General features: G+C 37.5%; 1 protein-coding gene across 1 annotated transcript; it reads right to left on the reverse strand.

The window, feature by feature from the left end:
- Positions 1–3,101: 3,101 nt before the first annotated feature.
- PNPT1 (polyribonucleotide nucleotidyltransferase 1) lies at positions 3,102–20,446 on the reverse strand. Its single transcript, XM_084283696.1, has 29 exons — positions 20,231–20,446; positions 19,811–19,871; positions 19,400–19,474; positions 18,662–18,767; positions 17,701–17,750; positions 17,176–17,239; positions 17,050–17,097; positions 16,334–16,447; positions 15,887–16,073; positions 15,355–15,406; positions 15,004–15,061; positions 14,757–14,853; positions 14,555–14,657; positions 14,038–14,108; positions 13,522–13,558; positions 12,698–12,764; positions 12,519–12,608; positions 11,804–11,857; positions 11,595–11,701; positions 10,858–10,929; positions 10,683–10,746; positions 9,296–9,379; positions 8,775–8,858; positions 6,785–6,891; positions 6,646–6,701; positions 6,068–6,146; positions 5,558–5,605; positions 4,996–5,154; positions 3,102–4,228 (listed from the first exon to the last, which is right to left on the reverse strand). The coding sequence occupies exons 1-28, from the start codon at positions 20,428–20,430 to the stop codon at positions 4,999–5,001; spliced, it is 2,391 nt and encodes a 796-aa protein (XP_084139822.1). The 5' UTR covers positions 20,431–20,446; the 3' UTR covers positions 3,102–4,228; positions 4,996–4,998.
- Between the last annotated feature and the right edge of the window lie 201 nt (positions 20,447–20,647).

Below are 20,647 nucleotides of genomic sequence, written 5' to 3' on the forward strand. Positions count from 1 at the left end.
CTCTCCTTCTACAGTTTAAATATGACACTTATCCAGATACACACAATAGCGAGAAACCACACTAGAAGATTCTGGAGCAAATTCTCAGTAGTGAACAACTACAAAAGGAATAGGAAAAATGCAAGCCAGAATCAACACACACAAAAATACTTCTCTGCTTAAACGGCAAAATAAGTCTGTGACCACTCCAGGCATGAAAACAACCTCTGTGGAAAACATCCTAAACAGATGCAGACATTATATTCCCTTGGTCACCAGGCTCCTTTTTGCAGAGGACAGGACTCTGCTGCCTGGGCATGGTTTGGCTGGGGTGTACAAACTGCAACATGACCTTATCTATTCCACTAAAAATTGAGTCAATTGTGGGAAGCTCTGCTTTTAGAAATTACGCAAGCATTGGCCCAGCTGCTTTTATGAATTTGATTTAAAACCAGAGTAAATACAAAACCAGGAAAGTAATACATGGAAGTTCTACATCATGGGGCTCAGAAACAGCAATACAGCACTTTTTAATTGAGTTGTTGTAGCTGTCAGTAGCTCACCTACTCGTTATCACAGAGCAATATGCTGTAGCTGTTGGAAGTTGTCCATTCCTTATCAAAACAATAAATTTTGATAGGATGGGCTGCGTACAGAGCAAGTCATCAGTTTTGACAACATGGAGTGGCTCTAATTTCATTTATTCATTCCTATATCACCTAAAAGTTCTTGAAGTTAGACTGCATCGTTCCCCCTGGCACGTGAACCCAGAAGTATGATTAGGTCAGTGCTTACTTACATTTTTACTGTACATGTAGTATTTATTGAAAGCATCTAAAAACACCTCAGCTCCTAAAACTCTGTGCCTATGTGAAAGTTTCAACTTTGCCAAACAAAGGTCTAGCCCTCAACAGTTACAAAGATACAGCACCAGCTTTGGTGTGATAACAAGTTTCCACAGTTTAAACAGGATAGAAAACAAGAAATTTTGTTTACATGCAACAATAACAAAAAAGTGATTTTACAGAGACACTATTACCTTAGTTTCTGTAAACATCACCTGCAGTTCTCTACAATGTTCAAACACTGCTCTAACTGCAAGCTCTTCGGAGCAGACCAGTTTTGCTTGTCTGATGGTAGTGCAACGATTTTCCAGATTTCAATATCTTAACACAACAATGCTAAGACATCTCACTTCTCTGAAAGTTTTCACCAGTTGCACAATACAGCTCTGAGGAAAAACAGCCTAGACTCTGCAGACAAACCAATTTAAACAGCATACTTTCACTGAAGTTGCATTGTAAGTCGTTCTCTCCATGCTGAAGTCTAAGGAAAAAAAAAAAGTATTCACAGGGATTTAAGCTTTTTTTTTTTTTTTTTTTTCCTCCTCTTAGCAGTAACACATTTTTGCTTGCTAAAATATTATTGATTTGGACACTAGCTGGCAATATAAAAATACACTAGGTAATGTTGTTCTTACATTCAGGTGGAACAATGGATATAGAACCAGTTTTCCAGAGTTCTCACAGAGGTCAGACTGATCACTTGCTAGATGCAAGTATTTCCTTACTTTTTTTTTCCTAAGTATTTTTGATTCTGAGATTTAATGCCAGAAAAATAAACATGCACAACTTGAACTCTATCTTCTCATATTAGAAGTGCTTAGAAATATATATAAAACTTCCTTTACGATACTATAAAGTTATAATGGTGAACTAGAGAAATTCATTAACATTTATTAATGAAGTTTCACTTATATTCTGTTACCAAGATAGGGTTCTGAAGCCTACCATTTGTTTGGAAGAATGTCGTTTATTTTATTGCTAACAGGTAATAATGGGTAACAATTATTTTGAACCTTCAGGATGACAACGTCAGCCTTTGAATAAAACATTAAGATTCTGATTTACCATCATAATCAATGCAAAAAGCTCAAGTTAAAAGCAAACAAATAAAAACAAAGCAAGAAGACTGCACCAGCTTAGTGCCTGCCTTAAAAAGAGACTATAGTGGTAGCTTTCATTTAGCACAGAAAGAGATATCTCAAATACAACAAGTCTTCCTCTCAAACTTCAGTCAGGAAGCTTATACTCTAACTGGATAACCTTCGTTAAATTGCACCAAGAAATGAAGCTGTAAAATACCAGGCTGCTGCCTGGAATCCTTGTTATGCAATGCTGCTTCACCGAAGTTCGCAGCAGGCAGTGTAATACTGCAGCTGCCCAACTTCATTTTCCATAGCAATTCTCAGTGGCTCCGTTTAAAGTGATGGGTCATTACAGAAGCTAATCAGCTACGGCAACAGAGACAAAAATCACTATTTCAAACATGAAGAAATTGCTACAGCAACAGGGCTGAGTTTGCTCTCAAGCACTAGGAACCCACCTGTTCTCCAATTAATGCCGATAAGCTGCGGAAAGAGTCAAGCATCTCTCACACCATGCCCCAACCTGCTGTTACTGACAGCTCCCAGATGAACCCTGGGTGCCTCCAGAAAGGTTCTCACTTGCTCGCACTTACACAACTCCTGGTTCCAGCTGAGCTTCTCTCCTCAGAGGTGAGCAGCTGGTTTGTGCTCCTCCCATACAGTTCCCAAACTTATATTCTTCCACCCCTTCCCATAGGGCCTAAAACTTGTTACAAGCGCAGACAGTCAGGTTGACTGTACAGGTTCCACCACAGGAACACACAAGTATTGTCCCCCGCTATGCAAAAATCCTCCAGCACCCCTAACAGCTTAGTTAGCAAGATCACCACCTATCACACAGACTAACAAATCATCAATACTGCTGTTACTATGAGTGAGAAATTACAATTACAACTTGTATCAAACATTTGAATCTGAAAATTAAGAGACCAAAGAATCTAAATGCAACCATGTGCCAGCTAAAAAGCTCCTAGCATTAGTATTTTAGTAACTATGACACCCTTCTGTTTACTATGAAAAGAAGCTTTACAGAAAATTGTCTATAATAAAAATAAGCTAAGCCTTGGAAAACCAATTAAGATTGCAAAAGTCAATTTCTGAAAACGGTTCTGAGAAATGAAAATATTTCTGAGCTTCCATTCAGAAATTTTAACATTCATCACTATTTCATTAACACTATCCAGGATGATAGGGAGCAACCAGGCTACCAGCCATTTAAGTTAACTTACAGGAAGCAAGGACATTAGAATTCTTACCAAGAAATACAAGGCTACAGTTCTCACAGAAGAACAAAGATTGTTAAGGAAAAATTTTTCCATTTTACATAATAAAAGACAGACAACAACAAAGAAGGGGGTCAGTTATTATTATTATTATTTTTTTTTTAATATCTTAGGTCAGAATAAAAAAGACAAAATAGTTTTTACTATACATTCATATTTCTCTTCTCCACAGTTTTTTTTTTTTTTTTTTTTTCTCTTTTTCTTTCAGGAGGTCCAGAGCTGACTTGCCATTAGAAACTTGATTTTCCTACAAATTTGGGTACACCAGAAGGGATACCTCACTGATTTTTAAGGTCTGGAATTCCAAGACTCTTAATGAGGAAGTTTTGGCGGAAAGAAACATCACATCATTTGTTTATTGTAAAACAACTATTTTAATGTTTTTATTATTTATCTTAAAACTCAGTATTAATGAACCCAGATAAGTGATGTTGTTTCAGGATGTTTCTTCATTTTTGTCCCCCTCCTGCTCAGATACCTTAGCAAGTCTGAACCCTATGGCAGTTACTATGTATTTATCTGAAAGAGTGCCCATCATGATACAGGTGATAATTTGCAAAGTTTCCACATTTTGCTCAAGATTTAAGTCTTAGACACTGAAAAGCCAGTAAAACTTGGACTGGCCAAGTACGCCTCTCAACCACTGTCATACCTCATCAACCAAATACACAGGAGAACTCCTCCCAGGATGTACTTCTAAGTTCTTGCCTTCCATCTTTGCATTTTCATCCTGAGATGGCAGCAGGAAGAATCTTAAGCACTGAAATGACTTGAAGTAGTCTGCTCTTCAGTCTATGCAATTCCACATTCTTAGATTCTCACCCATGCTACACAATGTAAGAATATTGGTTGTTCCTGTTTCTTCTGAACAATGCTTTAATCAGTTTGAATACTTTTAAGTTCTACATCACCTTTAAGTGTGAATACCATCTATTTTAAAAATATGATTCACTACCATCCACATACAGATTCTTGTGAAGACATCTGCAGATTCAAGCAAAGGTGGCTCATGTTTCCATGAACTACCAGGCCTTTTTTCCTGAAAGAGAAAGAAAATACTGTAACAAACTAACATCAAGACATTAAATTCAGAAACACTGTTTGAAAGACTGTAATTTTCTTCAGTGAATTTTAATTTCTTCTAGCAGTGTGAATCATTTGTAGAAGATTGCCACAGATCGCCTTAAGTTATCATGGGTGCATTTGCAACTCCATTTGCCAACCTCGTTGCACAATTAATCTTATGATCAGATACCTTCCAGCTCTAGCAGCTTCCTAAGGAAAACAGAATACACACAATAGATTTGGGAAAAGTTGAGACAAATCTATCATCAAATGCATGCTTGGAAACTAGTTCTAGAGAAGAGTTTTTGGCACTCCAGTAAGTGAGTTTCAGTTTCAAGAAAACTGAAAAAAAAAAAACAACCACAAAACAAACAAAAACCTCACCTTCCCCTACCCTGCCCTTCCCTCTACCCCAATATAAAAAATGGTGGTAGGATAGAAAAGACAGAATATTTAACAGGTATTCTAGATTAACAGGTATGTTGGTTTTGGAGAAAGTTCACTCTCTAGAATGACTGAAACTGTCAAGGAATTTGTATTCTTTTTACAGCATCAAGCTCTTCAGAACTAAATGATACGGAAGGCAAGGTGCTACCTTATGATAAATTGTAACAATTGGCAAGCAGCATTCACACAACACTGAACATCAGCTCTACGGTACAAGAAACAGACTGATAGTCCTATACAACAGTTGTAAAGAAGGCACAGTACTGAGCTGTCAGATGTTTCCTGTGGCCTTACCAGTCATTGAGATGAAGTAGACGACTGTGGAACACTACCTCCCATCATAATGCTGTTTTTGTCTGTGAGGGTTTTAAGCACAGTTGTGGCTGGTGACTGCAGAATTTTACGTGAAAGCCTCATTCTACCATCAGTTGGATCACGTCCGAAGTATTTAACCTGTTAAGAAAACTTACCACTTTAAGCCCACCACACCACTTTCAGATCTGATAAAGTTACGTTAAATCACCATATGAGACTGATCAACTTAAAGATAGAACTAGCTTTAAAAAAAGAGAGGAAAATGCTTAAAAGAAAACAAAAAAAATATGCAAAACCACATACAGTAGACACTGCTTGGTCTATGCTGCTTGGTCAGGTCAACATGGTACCTAAGATAGCAAGGGTATGACACTAACTCTGATTGGAGGTGATCAGGCATTTAAGCAGCACAGAAAAGCAATCTCATATAGCAAAGTACTTCCTTCAGAAACACAAAACAACAACAACAACAACAACAAAAATCAAAAGTACTAAAATATGAACAGCGGTTTGTTATCATTTTAAAGTTCAAAAAATTTACCTGAATTTCTTGTCCAACTTCTAATCCCAGGGCACTAGGATGTTTAATCTAGAACAGAGGATTTTTCAGAAAAACTCAGTTTTCAGGAGGGAAAAAAAAAAACCACAAACAAAACAAAGAAAAAAAAACCATACAGATGTCTTCTTGCTACATCTCAAGCAACCACGCATGGACTAAAGTGGCTCAATGAACTAGTCAACTAATGAACTACAGACTTCTACGTTACATAGAAAGGGTATTAGACCAAAAGATGTGATGTCCATAAAAGTATCAACAACACGATGATAGCAAGCATACAGCGAGACTCCTTGCAGCTCTAAACACAGGGCAAGCAAACGTTAGACTAGCAGCATTTTCTTGTTTAAGACAGCTTTTTGTGTTACAAAAATAGACTCTAGACTCTAGTACGTGTGTTATAGCTGATGGAGACTAGGTTAGTTAAGAATTCATTTGAAAACAAAAAAAAGTGTTTTAGAATCTCTAGTTTACACTTGTTTAAGGATGCATTACCTTTCTTTGATCAAGCTGTGAATTATGAAGTAACACTGGTGTCATGTTTGGATACAACTTTATCATCACTCCAGAATCTCTGAAAAACAGCACAACAGTCATTTCAAAAATACATTGATAGAAGTCCGTATATAACTTGTGTTGCAAATTTATTCCAAACACAAGCATCATCCTTTTTTTAAATTCTCCTCTCAACCATGGCTATGCATTTCTCCTTAATCTAAACCGGATGGAAACTACACTGTCCTAACTATTTCAAAATACAAAGTACATCCAAGAAGTGCTTGCCATTTCAATCCAAGATTTGTCCTTTCAAAAAAGTGAAAGAAAATTCCAATCATCTCTCTCAGATACAAAGATGAAAAAAGACCTTCAAGTTTGTAATTAAAGGAGACATTCTAATAACTAAATAGCAAAAACCCTTATTAAGAGAATGTTTTCAATACAGCAAAATACTAGGAATAATGCAGGTGCCAACATCACCATCAGAAGTTTGGCTTTAAAAACCAATTTTATAATCCTATCAGAAATATATCTATGTAAATAAATTCAATTCAATTTCAGAGCACTTTTCATACCTTATTTCAGTAATTGTGGCTGTATAAACTGCACCAAATTCCAAATTAACTTCCTGCTGTAGGGAAAAGAGGAAAAAAACAGTAAGACACATACTCAGAAACTGCAAACTGAAATAGCTAACAAGAAGTCTGTCCTTACATCATCTTTGCAGATTTCACGGATGAACTCTCTTGCTTCATGCATAGCACTAGGTGTGGGAGCAAACACAGAATACGTCTCTTCATCCAGCTGACTTAAAGTTACACCTTAGAAATAGAATTTATTAATGAAAGAATACTCACTGAACATTCCTATTTTTTCAGCAAGCAGAAAATTTGCATGTAGTAAAGACTTGCATAGAGCAAAGTGGTTTTGCATAATCGGACAAAGATCTCGAGTCATCATTTCAAATATTCTTCAGATTAGGCACTGGACAGCTCTACATACAACTGTACAGAAACCATGTCACAGGTATACATGCCAAAACCTGGACGAACTTGTGTTCCACATGCAACCATCTACATTTGCACAATCGTTGCTTACTATAACCCTGCTATAAGTGGAAAAAATCTTGAGAACTTAATTTAATCTTAGCTTTTTTTTTATTAATGTTCAGAATTTAATTATTAAACTGTAGCTTTCATTAATAGCTGATGGAAATTAAAGTTTTTCAGAGCTAGAACATAGTAAGGTTGCACAGTAAAATTCTTCACACCTCTCGACTAGTTTTCCATCCAACAGGCCACATATGCTTGCAGTCAAAGTAGCATAATCTCTTTTCTCCAATCCAGTCCCCTAACAAGCACTACCTGAGCCAACTAGATTATTAAAAGAGTTCCAAGTCCAAAGCAGCTGAAGCAGAACATCTACTTGATACGCTGTAAACATCAAACATTTTAAAAATGTAGTTCTCTAAAAATAGGGAATGTGTAAAATTTTGCTATATTAACCAACGAAAGAAAGAACCTGTACTTACAGATAAGTGCTCAGAAAAATCTGATATATTTAATGGTATCACAGCAGAAACACCTCTGTCATGGCTGAACAGTGGCTGATTATTAGCTTCATCATGTTGGCGAGGTGTAAAGTTTGGATTAAGTCTAGTTTCACTGGTTTGAAAGTAACGAACAAAGTGCAGCCTCTCAAATACCTACAGTTCTTAACGCTTTAAAAATTCTGCCCACTAACTTCTGAGGCCAACTGCAGCTATTGGTCTAATTTTGACCTCCATTAGTGCAACTTCTACCAATGCATCAGCTGCCCTATTTGGGAAATGGCAGTACAGAACTTTGAATTTGGCACCTAATGTCAAGCAGAACAATTTTTTTTTCCAAGAAATGTAACGAGGTCACTAAACTTCTCCCACACTACTTGTTACTAGTTTAAGCCCCAGTACACATCACTCCCGCAATGTGATAGTGAGCTCTATTTCTAACATTTCCCAGCATGTTAACAGCAGATACAAACTCCTCACAGAGTCCTAAGAAAGCATGGCAAGAGCACCATAGAAAAGAGCTCAGTACCTCTTCCTAATCAAAAAGCTTAAGTCTACAGGCAGAAAGGCTACATATATTTGATCTATACTGCAACATGTTCGTAACGTATCAGACCTGCTTGGCTTCACCACTCATTCATGTGTGCGCCATACTTCTGGAAATTCCTGCTGCAAGAAAACCTACAAGCACTTCTGCAGAGAATCTGCACAACAGAATAGCCAAAATGAGCTTTATCTATTTGAAACATTGGAATCTCTTATTTGTTGAGCCTTTACTGTATGTTGATCTGTACTGAGTATTGGAATGGCTAAACATACTAGTCTAAACACTGTTAGACAGGCTGCAGTATAAAGCGCCTTCTACACTTAATATTTCTTCCTATATAACTTGCTAGGATGTTTCTACCGAAGCACAAATGCCCTCAGGTGTTAAACAGAGGTGTTCTACAAAACAATTTGTAAAGTTTAAGCTTACCTTTGTCTAGGTTCTGAAAGGACATGAAAGGTAGCATTAACACTTAAATTACTAGCACAGCTACTGTTATGTGCTACCAAGTTCCACTAATTAAAACCCCATACTAGTGATTTTTGTACGGGAAGAGAAGCTATTAACACATAAGGATAAACGATCACAGGAAAACAAAGATGTCTTACCTGTCTGTGCTTGAAGTTTTTTCAAGTTATAGGCCCCAGGACCAATGAACCTTAACCTTTTTGATAATGGCACATGGATAGTTTCTGAAAGAACACATAAACATACTTTGAAATGCTAAGCATGATGATGCTGAATACCATCACAAAAGCCCTTTTTTTTTTTAAATGGCTAGTTATTATACGCTGAACACTGATGAAATTATGTTTAAGTATTAGAATTAATGAAAACTTAGAACATAAGTAATTTGAGTGTAAATTACCTTAAGCCATTCCAATGCTTGCATCTATCTCTATTCTCATTTTGTGAGTTCCACACAACTTCAGCTTATTCTGCTTTCTAATGTGCAATGAATTAGAACAGTATTGCCCCACAGGGCAATAAAAAAATAACAACTCCCCTCAGAAATCACAAAAGACAGAAAAATATGATACGTTCATTAAAAAAGCTGCTTTGAACAGTAACTTATTGTTATAAACTATAAAAAGACATCAATTCATATCAACACGCAACTAATAATTACCTACAACCGGTCCATTTTCTTTTCTGTTAGGTCTGGGTTTTGCCAGTGTTTGGTTCATAATTTGCAAAATCTCCCTCTTTGCAGCTGTAGAGGTTAGGGAAAAGGAAGAAGAGAAAAAAGTTTTGCATAAGACTATAACAAAAGCAAAATAAATTTATATTAAAGTAGATAACTTCCATTCATGAAATCTACCTCTTGCCTAATTTAACAATATATCACAGCAATATGACACATTTTAGGTAGTGTACCTTTGTTGGAGTAGGACCTTCTGCTCTGTGTACTAGTTCTACACCTTCAGCACATGTATTGACTTTATGCAGACCAAAACGTTAACAACGAAGCACAGAACTGTATGCTGTTATTTAAATAAATTAGAGATGATGAGAGCAACAGGGTGTAGCTTTGATTAGCTAAGTTATGATATACTGGCCTGAAACTTTAACTGATCCTCTTGAAGTGATACACCTTTGAACAGGAATTACTAGTTCTTCTATTTTAATAAATGTTTTCTTGTTAAAGTATTGCCACTACAGTTGAGTGGAAATTTCTTACAACTAGAGAAATCCTTAATAATGCTTGTACCTTCAGTTTTCATATGGCTCAATAATATTTTAGCTGTACATGCCAGAATACAAACAGCAGTAAGTTTCAATAGTAGGTATATTTGAATTTATGATAAGCAAGAAAGAGTTTGCTGCTGTTTTTGATAGCATTATTCTGTTGGATTTAAAACAAACATGGAATAGAGTGTTTGTTAACTGTATTAATAACAACAAATACTTAAATAGCAACTAGGTGACTCTTGCCTCTCCAAACTTTCACCTATCAAAAGCAATCCAATTTCACTGCCCAAAGCTGCATTTCAGCCTTCGTTACCCGTATTATTTAAGGAGTACTGAGCTACTACATGTTAATGATGAACTCCCTGAGATGTCAAGGACTTTTAGCCTACCTATTTTCCCCCCTCCTGTTTGCTCTACCACAAGTTTCACCGCATTTTTTTCCAGAAGTTATACATTGATCTAAATTGGTCATCATTAGAATCATATCATGTGCATTAAGTATTTTTTTGTTCTCTTAACAAGAACGTAAACCTCTAGGAGCAGCACACACTTTCACATACACTATGTACAACCATATGGAACATAACCATGCTGGGAAGATTATTTTTTTCTTTCTTGAAGACTAAATGCTCTCAAACACAAAAGTTCGTTCTGTATCAAGTACTAATATTCAAGCATGGCATAGAACACTGAACGTTTTTTTTTTTTAAATCCCCATGCCTATCTTAGCCCCTCCCCCCTCCCCCCAAATAAAATATTTAAATAAATAATTTAATACATTTTAGAACTTAATATAATGGGTGCAAATCTTAACATGGACTTACCAGTGCCTTGCTGAATAGCTTCCATGACAATTTTTATTGGTATTCCTGGTAGTTTTAGATCAACCTAATGTATACAGAGTTAAGTAGTGAGTTAAGTAGCATCAATATACAGGGAAATCTTTTTTAGACAGACATTCCTGAAGACTGATAAAATGAATCTTTCATGTTACAGTACCTGCAAGGCAGTTATCCCTTTATTAGTACCCGCCATTTTGAAATCCATATCACCATAGTAATCTTCAATTCCCTGTCAGTACATGGAGAAAGAAAAATTGGAGTAACTATGTCTCAGTACCAATTCTCATTACACCAAAAGTGCATTCTAGGCTTCAGTAAGCCAAAGTAGACTAGGAGCCCCTTGCAGACTTGGTGTCACTTCAGATTCGTATCTTTTTTTTCCCCACCCTTACTTCACCATTCCTGATTAACACAGTTCCCTTCAGTTCTTATAAGCTGAGAGCTTTTGTGTTTGTGGACTAGTTTTTGAATAAATCCCCAGTTTACTTGGTATGATCACCAGCTGCCACAGGAAACAGCAGCATGATCACGTGCATTTTTCCTCCCCAGCAACCTTGCCAACTGCTCTCCTTCCAATATACCGTGCTTTTCAGTAAACTACTGATTCCAATCATTCTGACCCTTTCTTCCATTAGAGACAAAATTTGAAATAGTACACTTATTAGAGCTTATAAGTAACAACTCAGTAGTTACACAAAATTAACATGACTAGACATTTTATAGATTTTTTTTTAAATGGAGGCAGCTGCAAGACAAAACAGAAGACAAAACTACTAATATGTCCAGTAGTGTATGTTCTAGAATTAAGTGGGTAAAAATAATGTTACAAAAAGGATGTAGAGGTATTTTACAGAATTGAACATCAATAGAAACCACTGTGCTACCAAAACTCACCAGGATGTCTGTCAGCAAACGATAGTCCTCAAGATCTCCTTTTTCTGGACTGTATTTGGTAACGAGACCCACTGCTACACCTGCCACTGCACTCGATACTGGAACTCCTAATAGTGGTAATTAAGTGTACATTTATTTTTTTTTAAATAAGCTTTGGTTACTTCCAAATCCTTTAACACACTATCATATGCAGTTCATCCTTTTTGTACCTGCATCCATTAATGCCAAACTCCCACCACATGCAGAAGCCATTGAAGATGACCCTACAGAGTTAGAATATAGGAGAAAAATAGTATTAAACCCTGGTAACAAGCATTCGAAACGAGACTAGCTGGTAATATTGTTCACTGACTGTTGGAAAATTAATGTTCTGGTAACCAGAAGATACCACGCAGCCATACACATACTACAATAAATAATTTTACCAGACAGTTTCTGTAGCAAAAGCACTTTAGCAAGAAACTGGTAATAGTTTGAATCTTTTGTGATACTGAGTAAAAAATGATCATCAAGCTGGGGAGTTTGTCAGCTGCAAATGGGACTCATTCCCTTTCCTCAGTAACTCCTTCTCCCAGACACCAAATCTTACTATACTGCTAGGAAATTGCAGGTTGCTCTCATGGAACTCCTGTCCACAAAGCAGAATCTGCAGAAAGGTGAAATCAATAGCTTCCTCCCAAAACGGGGAGATAAAGAAAACAGGAATTATCTGTAAGTCGGGAAGGTTACCAGCTGTGGTTAAATAATGAAGAATGGATTTCAGTACATGTTAACATATTCCTCACTCTGGAGCCACCAAGATTAAAAAGCTTAAAACTGAAATCTGTTGTCTACAAAAACATCTATATGTAGTTTGTCAAAGTTGTTTTTTTGTTTAAGAGCAAATTATCTCTTGTTTCTCGAAGAACAAGAAAGCCATAATACCATTTGACTCTAAGACTTCAGAAGTAACTCGTATTGTGAAAGGGAAATCCTGAGGAATAATTGGTTTCAATGCTCGCTCTGCCAGTGCGCCTGATAAAATACAAATAAAAGCCATAAATAAAAGACAATCAAAATATTAGAACTTACAGCGTAAAACAACTTCTGTAGTTTTAACCTACCGTGTCCAAGTTCTCTTCTGTTTACACCAGTAACTTTACCAATCTCATTTGTTGCGTAAGGAGGAAACTATAGAGCAAAAAAATAGAAGCACACATAGAGGAGATTAACTTGTTTCTTTTTAATTTCAAAACAAACACTTTGAAAAAGTCTCTTTGAAGTTTTGGTGCATCTCAAGGTAAAAACAACAACAAACAACTAAATATTAAACAACCACACAACTTCTACCAGTCACTTAGTTTGCAAGTCAGGATTAGTTGACAGCGTTTATTTAGTTCATGCTTTAATTCCCCATAACAAAAGAGAATAAAGCAGCTGCAAGGTAGCCAAGGAATAGGACAACAGGCTTACTCTAATTAAACTTGTCAAACCACATATCAGAAATCTTGTTTCTGTCATACAGATGACACAAATACATCTCTTGCCTGTACAAAATACTTTGGGCAAGTTCCAAAGGCTGACTAAGACTGGAGATGTAAAAGCACTTATTAACTATTAGTGTAGCATGTCAGCTGCACACATTAATTTACTAAAAGTAATTGAGCAGGTTAATCCTGCCTGCAGTAGTAACCTGTCTTTAAGAAACTAACCTGATGTTAAACTATTAGAAAGGCTGCATAAAATAGCAGCTTATAAATTATGTAGTGCTTTTTAGGAAACCAGCATTTCTGTTGATAAACTACAGGATAAATTCATATATAAATTGTAATTAGCAAAACCTAGCAGATCTAGAGATAATTCATATTCTTGGAATTAAACAATTTCAATTCTGAAAACAAGACATGAAGCCCTTATATAAATCATGCAGAAAGCTGTGGAAACTCACCTCATAATGCAGCATGAAGTTTTTATCTTTAACTCCACTGTTAAAAAAACAAGACCATGTCAAAAAGATCAACCAAACGTGTCCTAAATATTATATGTAGTAAGATTATATTCAACTCTACCTAGAAATTGACCAAGTAAATCCTGCAGATCTGCTGATTCATTAACACCCCCCCATTTATTTATTTATTTAAGTAAATGAGTTAAAAAACATGGTCTCAGTTAACATGCCATGTTTGAGTTAACATATGAGGGTTGTATCTTTGTAGACATTTAAACAGCTTTCCTAGCTGTCAGGAATAGAACAGGCACTTATCAATGCTTTATGCCAATTTTGATGCAACATACAGCAGACAAACCTTAAAAATGTCAGCACCTTACTGCACACACTGCAGTACACTCCAACTCCACACATGTCAATGGAATTAATGTCTTCTTATTAACTGCAGCTTTTATAAAATGTGTTTAAGTGCTCACCCTCTGTTAGTACCACTGACAGAAAACCATATACACATACCTCACAGCTGTTGAAATGAGATCTGATTTTACACTTGATTCTATGGAGTCAAATGTAACTGTACAGAGAACCTAGAATAAGGGATAAACAAACAGCTCTTAGACACTTCTACGTTTTACAACTTTTCATACTGATAATGAAGAATAAAAAAATGATTTCAGCAACAAACATGATACCATCATCTACCACTTCTGAAAATCTTCTTCTCTCAAATACTCATGATTTATAAAGATTATACAATCTTACAAGTGATCACATTTAAAAATACTGATTTTATGCCTCCTACCCTGTCAGTAGCAGTTTGTTCACTAAAACTGAATAAACTCATTTAAAAACCAGGGATCTTAATTGTGCAGACAGTACTGTGTGAAATAGCAAGCCTGTTTATTACACAGACTTCCAGCACGCATTATTCTTATCAGGATAGAATAAGGAAATTTAATGTTTAAACAAAAAGTACAAGCCTTTTGGCTTCTGATACATTATATTTAGAACTTAAATAATTTAATAATACTACCTGTGTTTGACCTCTCTGAAATAAGGCTGATCCATGAAGCATTTTAAACATATTCACTTCACATTTAATATCTCTGAGGGAAGTCAAATCTCTTCCATCACATCTAAAGTTAGGAGCAGAAATTATGAAATCAATGAAACTATGGTATCGGAGAAAAAAAAATGACAGAAATAATTATACAGTAAGGATTTGACATACTTACCTTCTATATTCATTCAGAATAAGATTTCTAAAAATATCCTTAGAGACCACATTGAAAGATTCCATGATTTCATATGGCTCAGCCTCTGGAAATTTTTCTGGGTATAAAAAAAGAAACCGTAACTGAAATTAGGAAATGAATCTCAGAGAACTTCTAAAATAGCATGGCCAACAAACAGCACACTGTAATTTTAAGTACCACTAGTTTGATATAAGCATTTTCTAAGTACTAAGAAAGCATAAAATACCTTTCAGCTGCTCTTCTGTTTCAAGCCTTATTTTGTTAATTGCTTCATCTCTAGAAATCTAGAAGACAGGATTTGCAACCAGTTAACTCTACAGAGTGGAATAACAGAAGAAGCTTGGGTTGTTGGGTTTGTTGTAAAGTTCTGTAAGACCCAAAGGAAAATAGGACTTCCACACAATTTCAAAAAGATCAATTATGTATCACAAGAAATTAGTTTTGGCAGATAAGAATTTACAAGACAATTCATTACTCTTACACACACATTCAGATGAGAAGAGGTTAGCATCAAGAAATTAAGTCTTACTACAATTTCATTATATTGAATCAAATCACATTTGAATTGATTACTTACTTTATCATGGCTAGAATCTGTGAACACTGCGTAGATCTTGTTAAAAGCAAGTCTTTTGGAAGAAAAGAAAGAAATTTCGGAAATGCAATTACACAAATAGTATCTTTTGAAGACTAGATGTTTGTTTTTTTGCATGAAAGCACCAGACTGCCATTTACAAACGCTAGTCTCAGCTGTCCATCCTGCCTGCTGCTCTCCTACTCCTCATCACCTCCATGACAAAATTCATGAAAGCCAACATAACCCTGGCTCCTCATGTCACCATTCCACAAGAATGGCACATGAGCTTGCAATGCTTTTACTGTTTTTGCACCACTTATTTTGCCCTGTCCTTCCCACTAAGCATAAAAGGAGAACTGAAGGCAGTGTCCCTAAATTTCTACGGAAAATGTAGCAAGAAATTCTAAACATTGAAAACATTTTCTTGAACAAGATCCCAAACATTTTAATCACAAATGATTAAATAATCATTAGTAAGTATTTCTGAATCACTTAACAGAAATTAGGTCAAAATTGTTTGTTCTGAACTTACTTCTTTGCACATTCCACAATCTCCTCAGGAGCAACAAATAACTTCTGAACAGTTCTCTTGACAACACCTTGTTCTTTCACTAGCTGTTGAATTCCTTGAATTATGTGCTGGGTATGCTTCACCCCTACTTTGATGGCATGACAGAAATCTTGTTGCAATATATTCTCAGCAGTTGCTTCCAACATAACTACCAATGGAAAGTCAGAAACTAGATTAATTACTATTTTATTTTTCAATAGCAATCTACAACTCAACCAAGACAATATAGGTTACCTTTAAACTGCATAACAATGGAATTTACTCTACCCCAAAGTTATCTAGCAATATTGTTCATTCCTACTATTGCCGAGAAACAGAAGTTTCAAAGATTTGAAAAAATATCTGTAAGAAGTGGCCTACAATTTTCAAACTGAGCACCCAACAGGTATTGATAGTTAACCCACTTACCAACTTGATTTTGTGGGGCTCCAGCAACAACTAAATTTAAAATGCTAGAAGACATTTGTTTTCGGGTTGGATTGATAACAGTTTCTCCATCGATTAGTCCTACCCTTACTGCACCTAGAAACAAACTCCAGAAAATTATTATTATAATAAAAGTTCTTCTAAAGGTATCATTTGACTCTCACAATTATACATCTAAAAGCAATAATTAAGGTAAGGATTTGTTTTAAAATATTAGCATGTCAGCTATACATTAAAAACAACTCTATAAAGCAAGATTATTTATTCTTCAATTTCTCTTTGGCAGTATCACTTTGAAGCACTTATGTTCTTTATTTTTATAAATAAAGATTTGCAGTGACACAGTTCTCATAACGCATTTGCAATGGCAAAGTTCTTCTTGAGTTCCCAGAGAAGAAGTATTCTTATACAGCTACTTTTTCCACAATGCTTTAAGTTTCTTTAAAAGACAAAATTCAAGGAAGCTGCTGACCATTGTATTACAATATTTCTGGATTATAAATCCTTATATAAGCATATTTAGACCAGAAAAAAATGCTGCTGTGAAGCACAACAATTCTATGCATCATAAAGTGAATTTCAGCACATTAAACAAAAGATAGCAGCCTTTAGACTCCAATTCTTCTTAGAAGTAAGAAAATGTTGTCTGATTTGCCTATTATATTGAAGATACTCAGGATTTCAGAATATGTACTTACCTATAGGACCATTCCATGGAATATCAGATAAGGCAAGAGCTGCAGAAGCTAGAATTGAGATATAAATCTATTAGCAAAAATGAATTATATTAAAATCACACAAGCAATAATTTTGAGTTTTCTTACCTCCATTAATTGCCAGAATGTCAGGATCATTGACACCGTCTACTGCTAAAAGATTACAAAGGATCTGGCATAAGATAAAAGACAGTGAATAATTTTGACCTATAAATTTTTATTAACTGTCAATAGAGAGCTCAGGACAATAAAACAAAAACATTCCACATTTTTATAAGCTAAAAAGGAAAGCTGGTTCAGGTACTTAAGCCAGAAGGCTTACGAAAACACATGTGAAAAATGTAACATGTAACACTTATTAACCTTTTCTCTCCCCTGTTGTAACAGAGCACTTTTGAATTTTCCCTCTGTATCTCTGCAATACATTTTGAGAACTAGCATGTAATAAAAACATTGTAAGACATGCAAATGAGAAACTAAAAAGTAGAATTACAGAATTAGACTTCTTCAAACTGTAAAGCCATGCTGGATGCTAATAAAAATTGCTTTTCTATCACTTATCATTTTCACTGGACATGCCCAAATCTTCCACTCTAAAGGTAGCTGCAGTTAAGGACAGTCAGCACGACCTACCTGTGTATCGTAGAAGTAGCCTACTGGAAAGAGTGGTCTGATTGACCTATCTGCAAAAGAAACATTCAGAGTGTAAGCATTCAACAAGCAGTCATTATCCGGTTTATCTTCTAATAAACCCCACAATGAAACTGTCAAGATAGTTTAAATGAACAACCTAAATAAATGAGAAGAGAAATTTTAGCATGAGATGTAATTAACTCTAAAATTTCACCAGCACTCAGAGAAAAATAAGAGGTATATATGGGTGAGTATATCCATCGTCTCGTAACACAGAGTAACGAGCATTAAAAAATGTCTTCTATGGTTTAAGATACAAATGGTCTATTAAATAGTATTTTACCAGAAATGCCTCCAATGAAGAGACATAAAAGTCAGGAATGCTTTTACTGATTTTCTTTGAGGACTGTGTGCTACTTCTAAGGTGTCTGGATTTACCCCTAACTTTGTCTGAAGTGTGTAGAACTCTGACAACCCAGGCCTTAAAGGATGTTCTCTCTCAACTCGTTTCATGCAGTCTTAAAACGTTGACTTTTTGACATCAGCTTCATGTACACACTGAACCTCAAAAGCTGTTATCTTAATCGTGAAAGTCTTAAGCCATGGTAGAGAGGTTAAGCCATGGTTAAATCAGTTCTTTCTTCTGCCTCTCCAGGCAGATATGGAACTGCAGAAGTAACATCTCATGAAGGTGCAATCTTAGATATACTAAGGTGACATGGAAATTCTTGAGACCCAGACACATACATAAAGGACTACGCATACAGCCCCAGATGACTGAAGTTTTTACAATTAGCCCCAATAAACTTCAAAAAGTAAGTGCAAGGTACGTTTTCCCTGACATTGCTGCAGAAACAATCAACCTTGCAAGCAACAGTTGCAAGTTACTACCTCTTCACAGAGGCTCGGGAGGTATTATGTAATATTTTTAAAATATCATAAATAAAATGATTCAGCCTACCTATTACCCTGCTTGTAAGAATTTCTTTGTCAGTAGTACCAAGTTCTCTTCTTAAATAGTTTGTAGGAATTCTTCCTGCTGCTGCAGCTTTCTGACGATAGTCGACCTTTTAAAAAACAAAACTAGGATTCCTAAGGACAACAGATCAGTAATTACAAAGCCACGTAATTGTTCAAGTTGGAGAGGACACCTCAGAAGGTCTATATTCTAATCTCTGACTCAGAGCAAGGTCTATGCTGAATCAACTGCGCCCTGCGTGATGACCAAAAATTCCAGGTCACTGACACAAATATTAATCGGGCAATGTCCGAGGACAGACCCTCTGAGAAAACCACTATTATTCAGTCTTAAGGTAGAATAGGGATCGTTAATCCTTAACACTTGTAAACCCTTTGAGCATAACACTGAGGCCATTTTTTCCACACAACTAAAATACAATGTCTGAAACTTGGATGCTGTGGGAGACATCCAAGTTCACAAAGCTCTCAGTAGAGAGCATACCCACTGACACCACTTCAGAACAGATACAGCAATGAGAACACCACACTAGAGAACACCACTTCATCCACAGATACAGCGATGCTCTCACAGAACATCTGCCGTTCTGAGGTCCAAGCTCTGTACTCTGCTGCTCGTCTTCCTCTCTCCCCTCAGCATCTTAAGCTCTGCTATTTTATAATTAGCACAGCAAAGGCTGTCACTAATTATCACAAAGCAAGTTTTGTCATTAGTACTTACCACCAGTGGCATGAACTGAGATGTAGAAGGCTTGGTTTTACTGACTGCTGTGACCATTACTGCTGTGTCACCTAGCTAGATCAAGAGGAAAAAAAATAAAAAAAGATTATCTGCAACCAAAGTATTAACTGAAGTCCTACACGTATTCATATATTAATACTCCAGTTCCCAATAGTCTCTGCAGAAAAACAACAGCATAATTCTCTGATTTAGGCGAGTTGTTGGAAAAAAAGCCTGTCATTGCCCCTAACAGATAGCTGCACTTTCATTAGGGATTAAATTGCTACTTGAGACTTGGCACAACTTTTTTACAGGCTAGAACACATCAATGATGGCTGCTCACACCCAAAAGCTGTGAAGTTCCACAAACTCTAGGCTCTTTTTTTTTTTTTAATTAGTATTATTTATTACCTGAACAACAGCAGACCCATCAGCAAACCTAGCGAGCTTTCCAGAAGACAGCTCCATCTTCCTGCGGGAGAGAAACCATCTGTTACCCACAGCGATGTCAACTCTCCGCTGCCTCTTACGCTCCCCTCCAGCACCTATCCTACAGGGCAGCGCCTGCACCTCAGGGCGGATGTGAAAACCCTCAAGACACATGGAAGGGGGGAGCTTCACCCACACAAGCAACTCCGAGGGGGTTTTGCCCCAGGGTTCCCGATCCCCTCAGCTCGGGGGAAGCCTCCAGCCGCACAGGGTGCCCGTCAGCCCCACACGCGGGGCGCCGCCCGCTCCAGCCGCCTTTGGGCGCCGTGCAGGCGCTGGGCACGAGGCGGCGGTGCCGATCCCCGCTCCCTCCCGGCCCCCCGGTGCCGCTCGGCCGCTCACCTGCCCCCCACCTCCACCGCCACGGCCCGGCCGGGCCCGGGCTGCGCCGCCAGGCCGCGGGCAGGAGCCATCCGCGGCCCGCAGCCTCCCGGCAGCGCCAGGCGCCGCCATCGCGCCGCGACCCGGCCGCCAACGGCCCCAACGGCCCCCAGGGGCAGGGCGCCCAGCGCGGCCCAGCGGCGGCTCGTGGCGGCGGCCATGGCGCCGGGACGGGGCGGGCACAGCGGCGGCCGCCGCGCCCCCGTCGGCTGCGGCGTCAGCGCGGCCCGGAGCCCCACGGCGCCCCCTGGCGGGGCTCCGCCGGGCAACGGCCGCGCTAACGGCCGCCATGGGCGGCGGGGCCGTGAAGGGAGCGGCGGTGCCGCGGTGGGGTCCCACCGCCCAGCCCCGGCACCCAAGGCGTTTTGTCAGCATTTG

Source organism: Netta rufina, assembly GCF_964035555.1.
Source record: "Netta rufina genome assembly, chromosome: 3".
Lineage (NCBI taxonomy): Eukaryota > Metazoa > Chordata > Aves > Anseriformes > Anatidae > Netta > Netta rufina.

Excerpts from the sequence above, each read along its gene's own strand:
- PNPT1 (XM_084283696.1), bottom strand. The coding sequence starts at position 20,430 with ATGGCCGCCGCCACGAGCCGCCGCTGGGCCGCGCTGGGCGCCCTGCCC. Across the intron at positions 12,609-12,697 it reads CAGAAGAGAACTTGGACACG|GCGCACTGGCAGAGCGAGCA; the intron begins GTAGGTTAAAAC and ends GTATTTTATCAG. Across the intron at positions 5,606-6,067 it reads CACAGCTTGATCAAAGAAAG|ATTAAACATCCTAGTGCCCT; the intron begins GTAATGCATCCT and ends CCTCTGTTCTAG.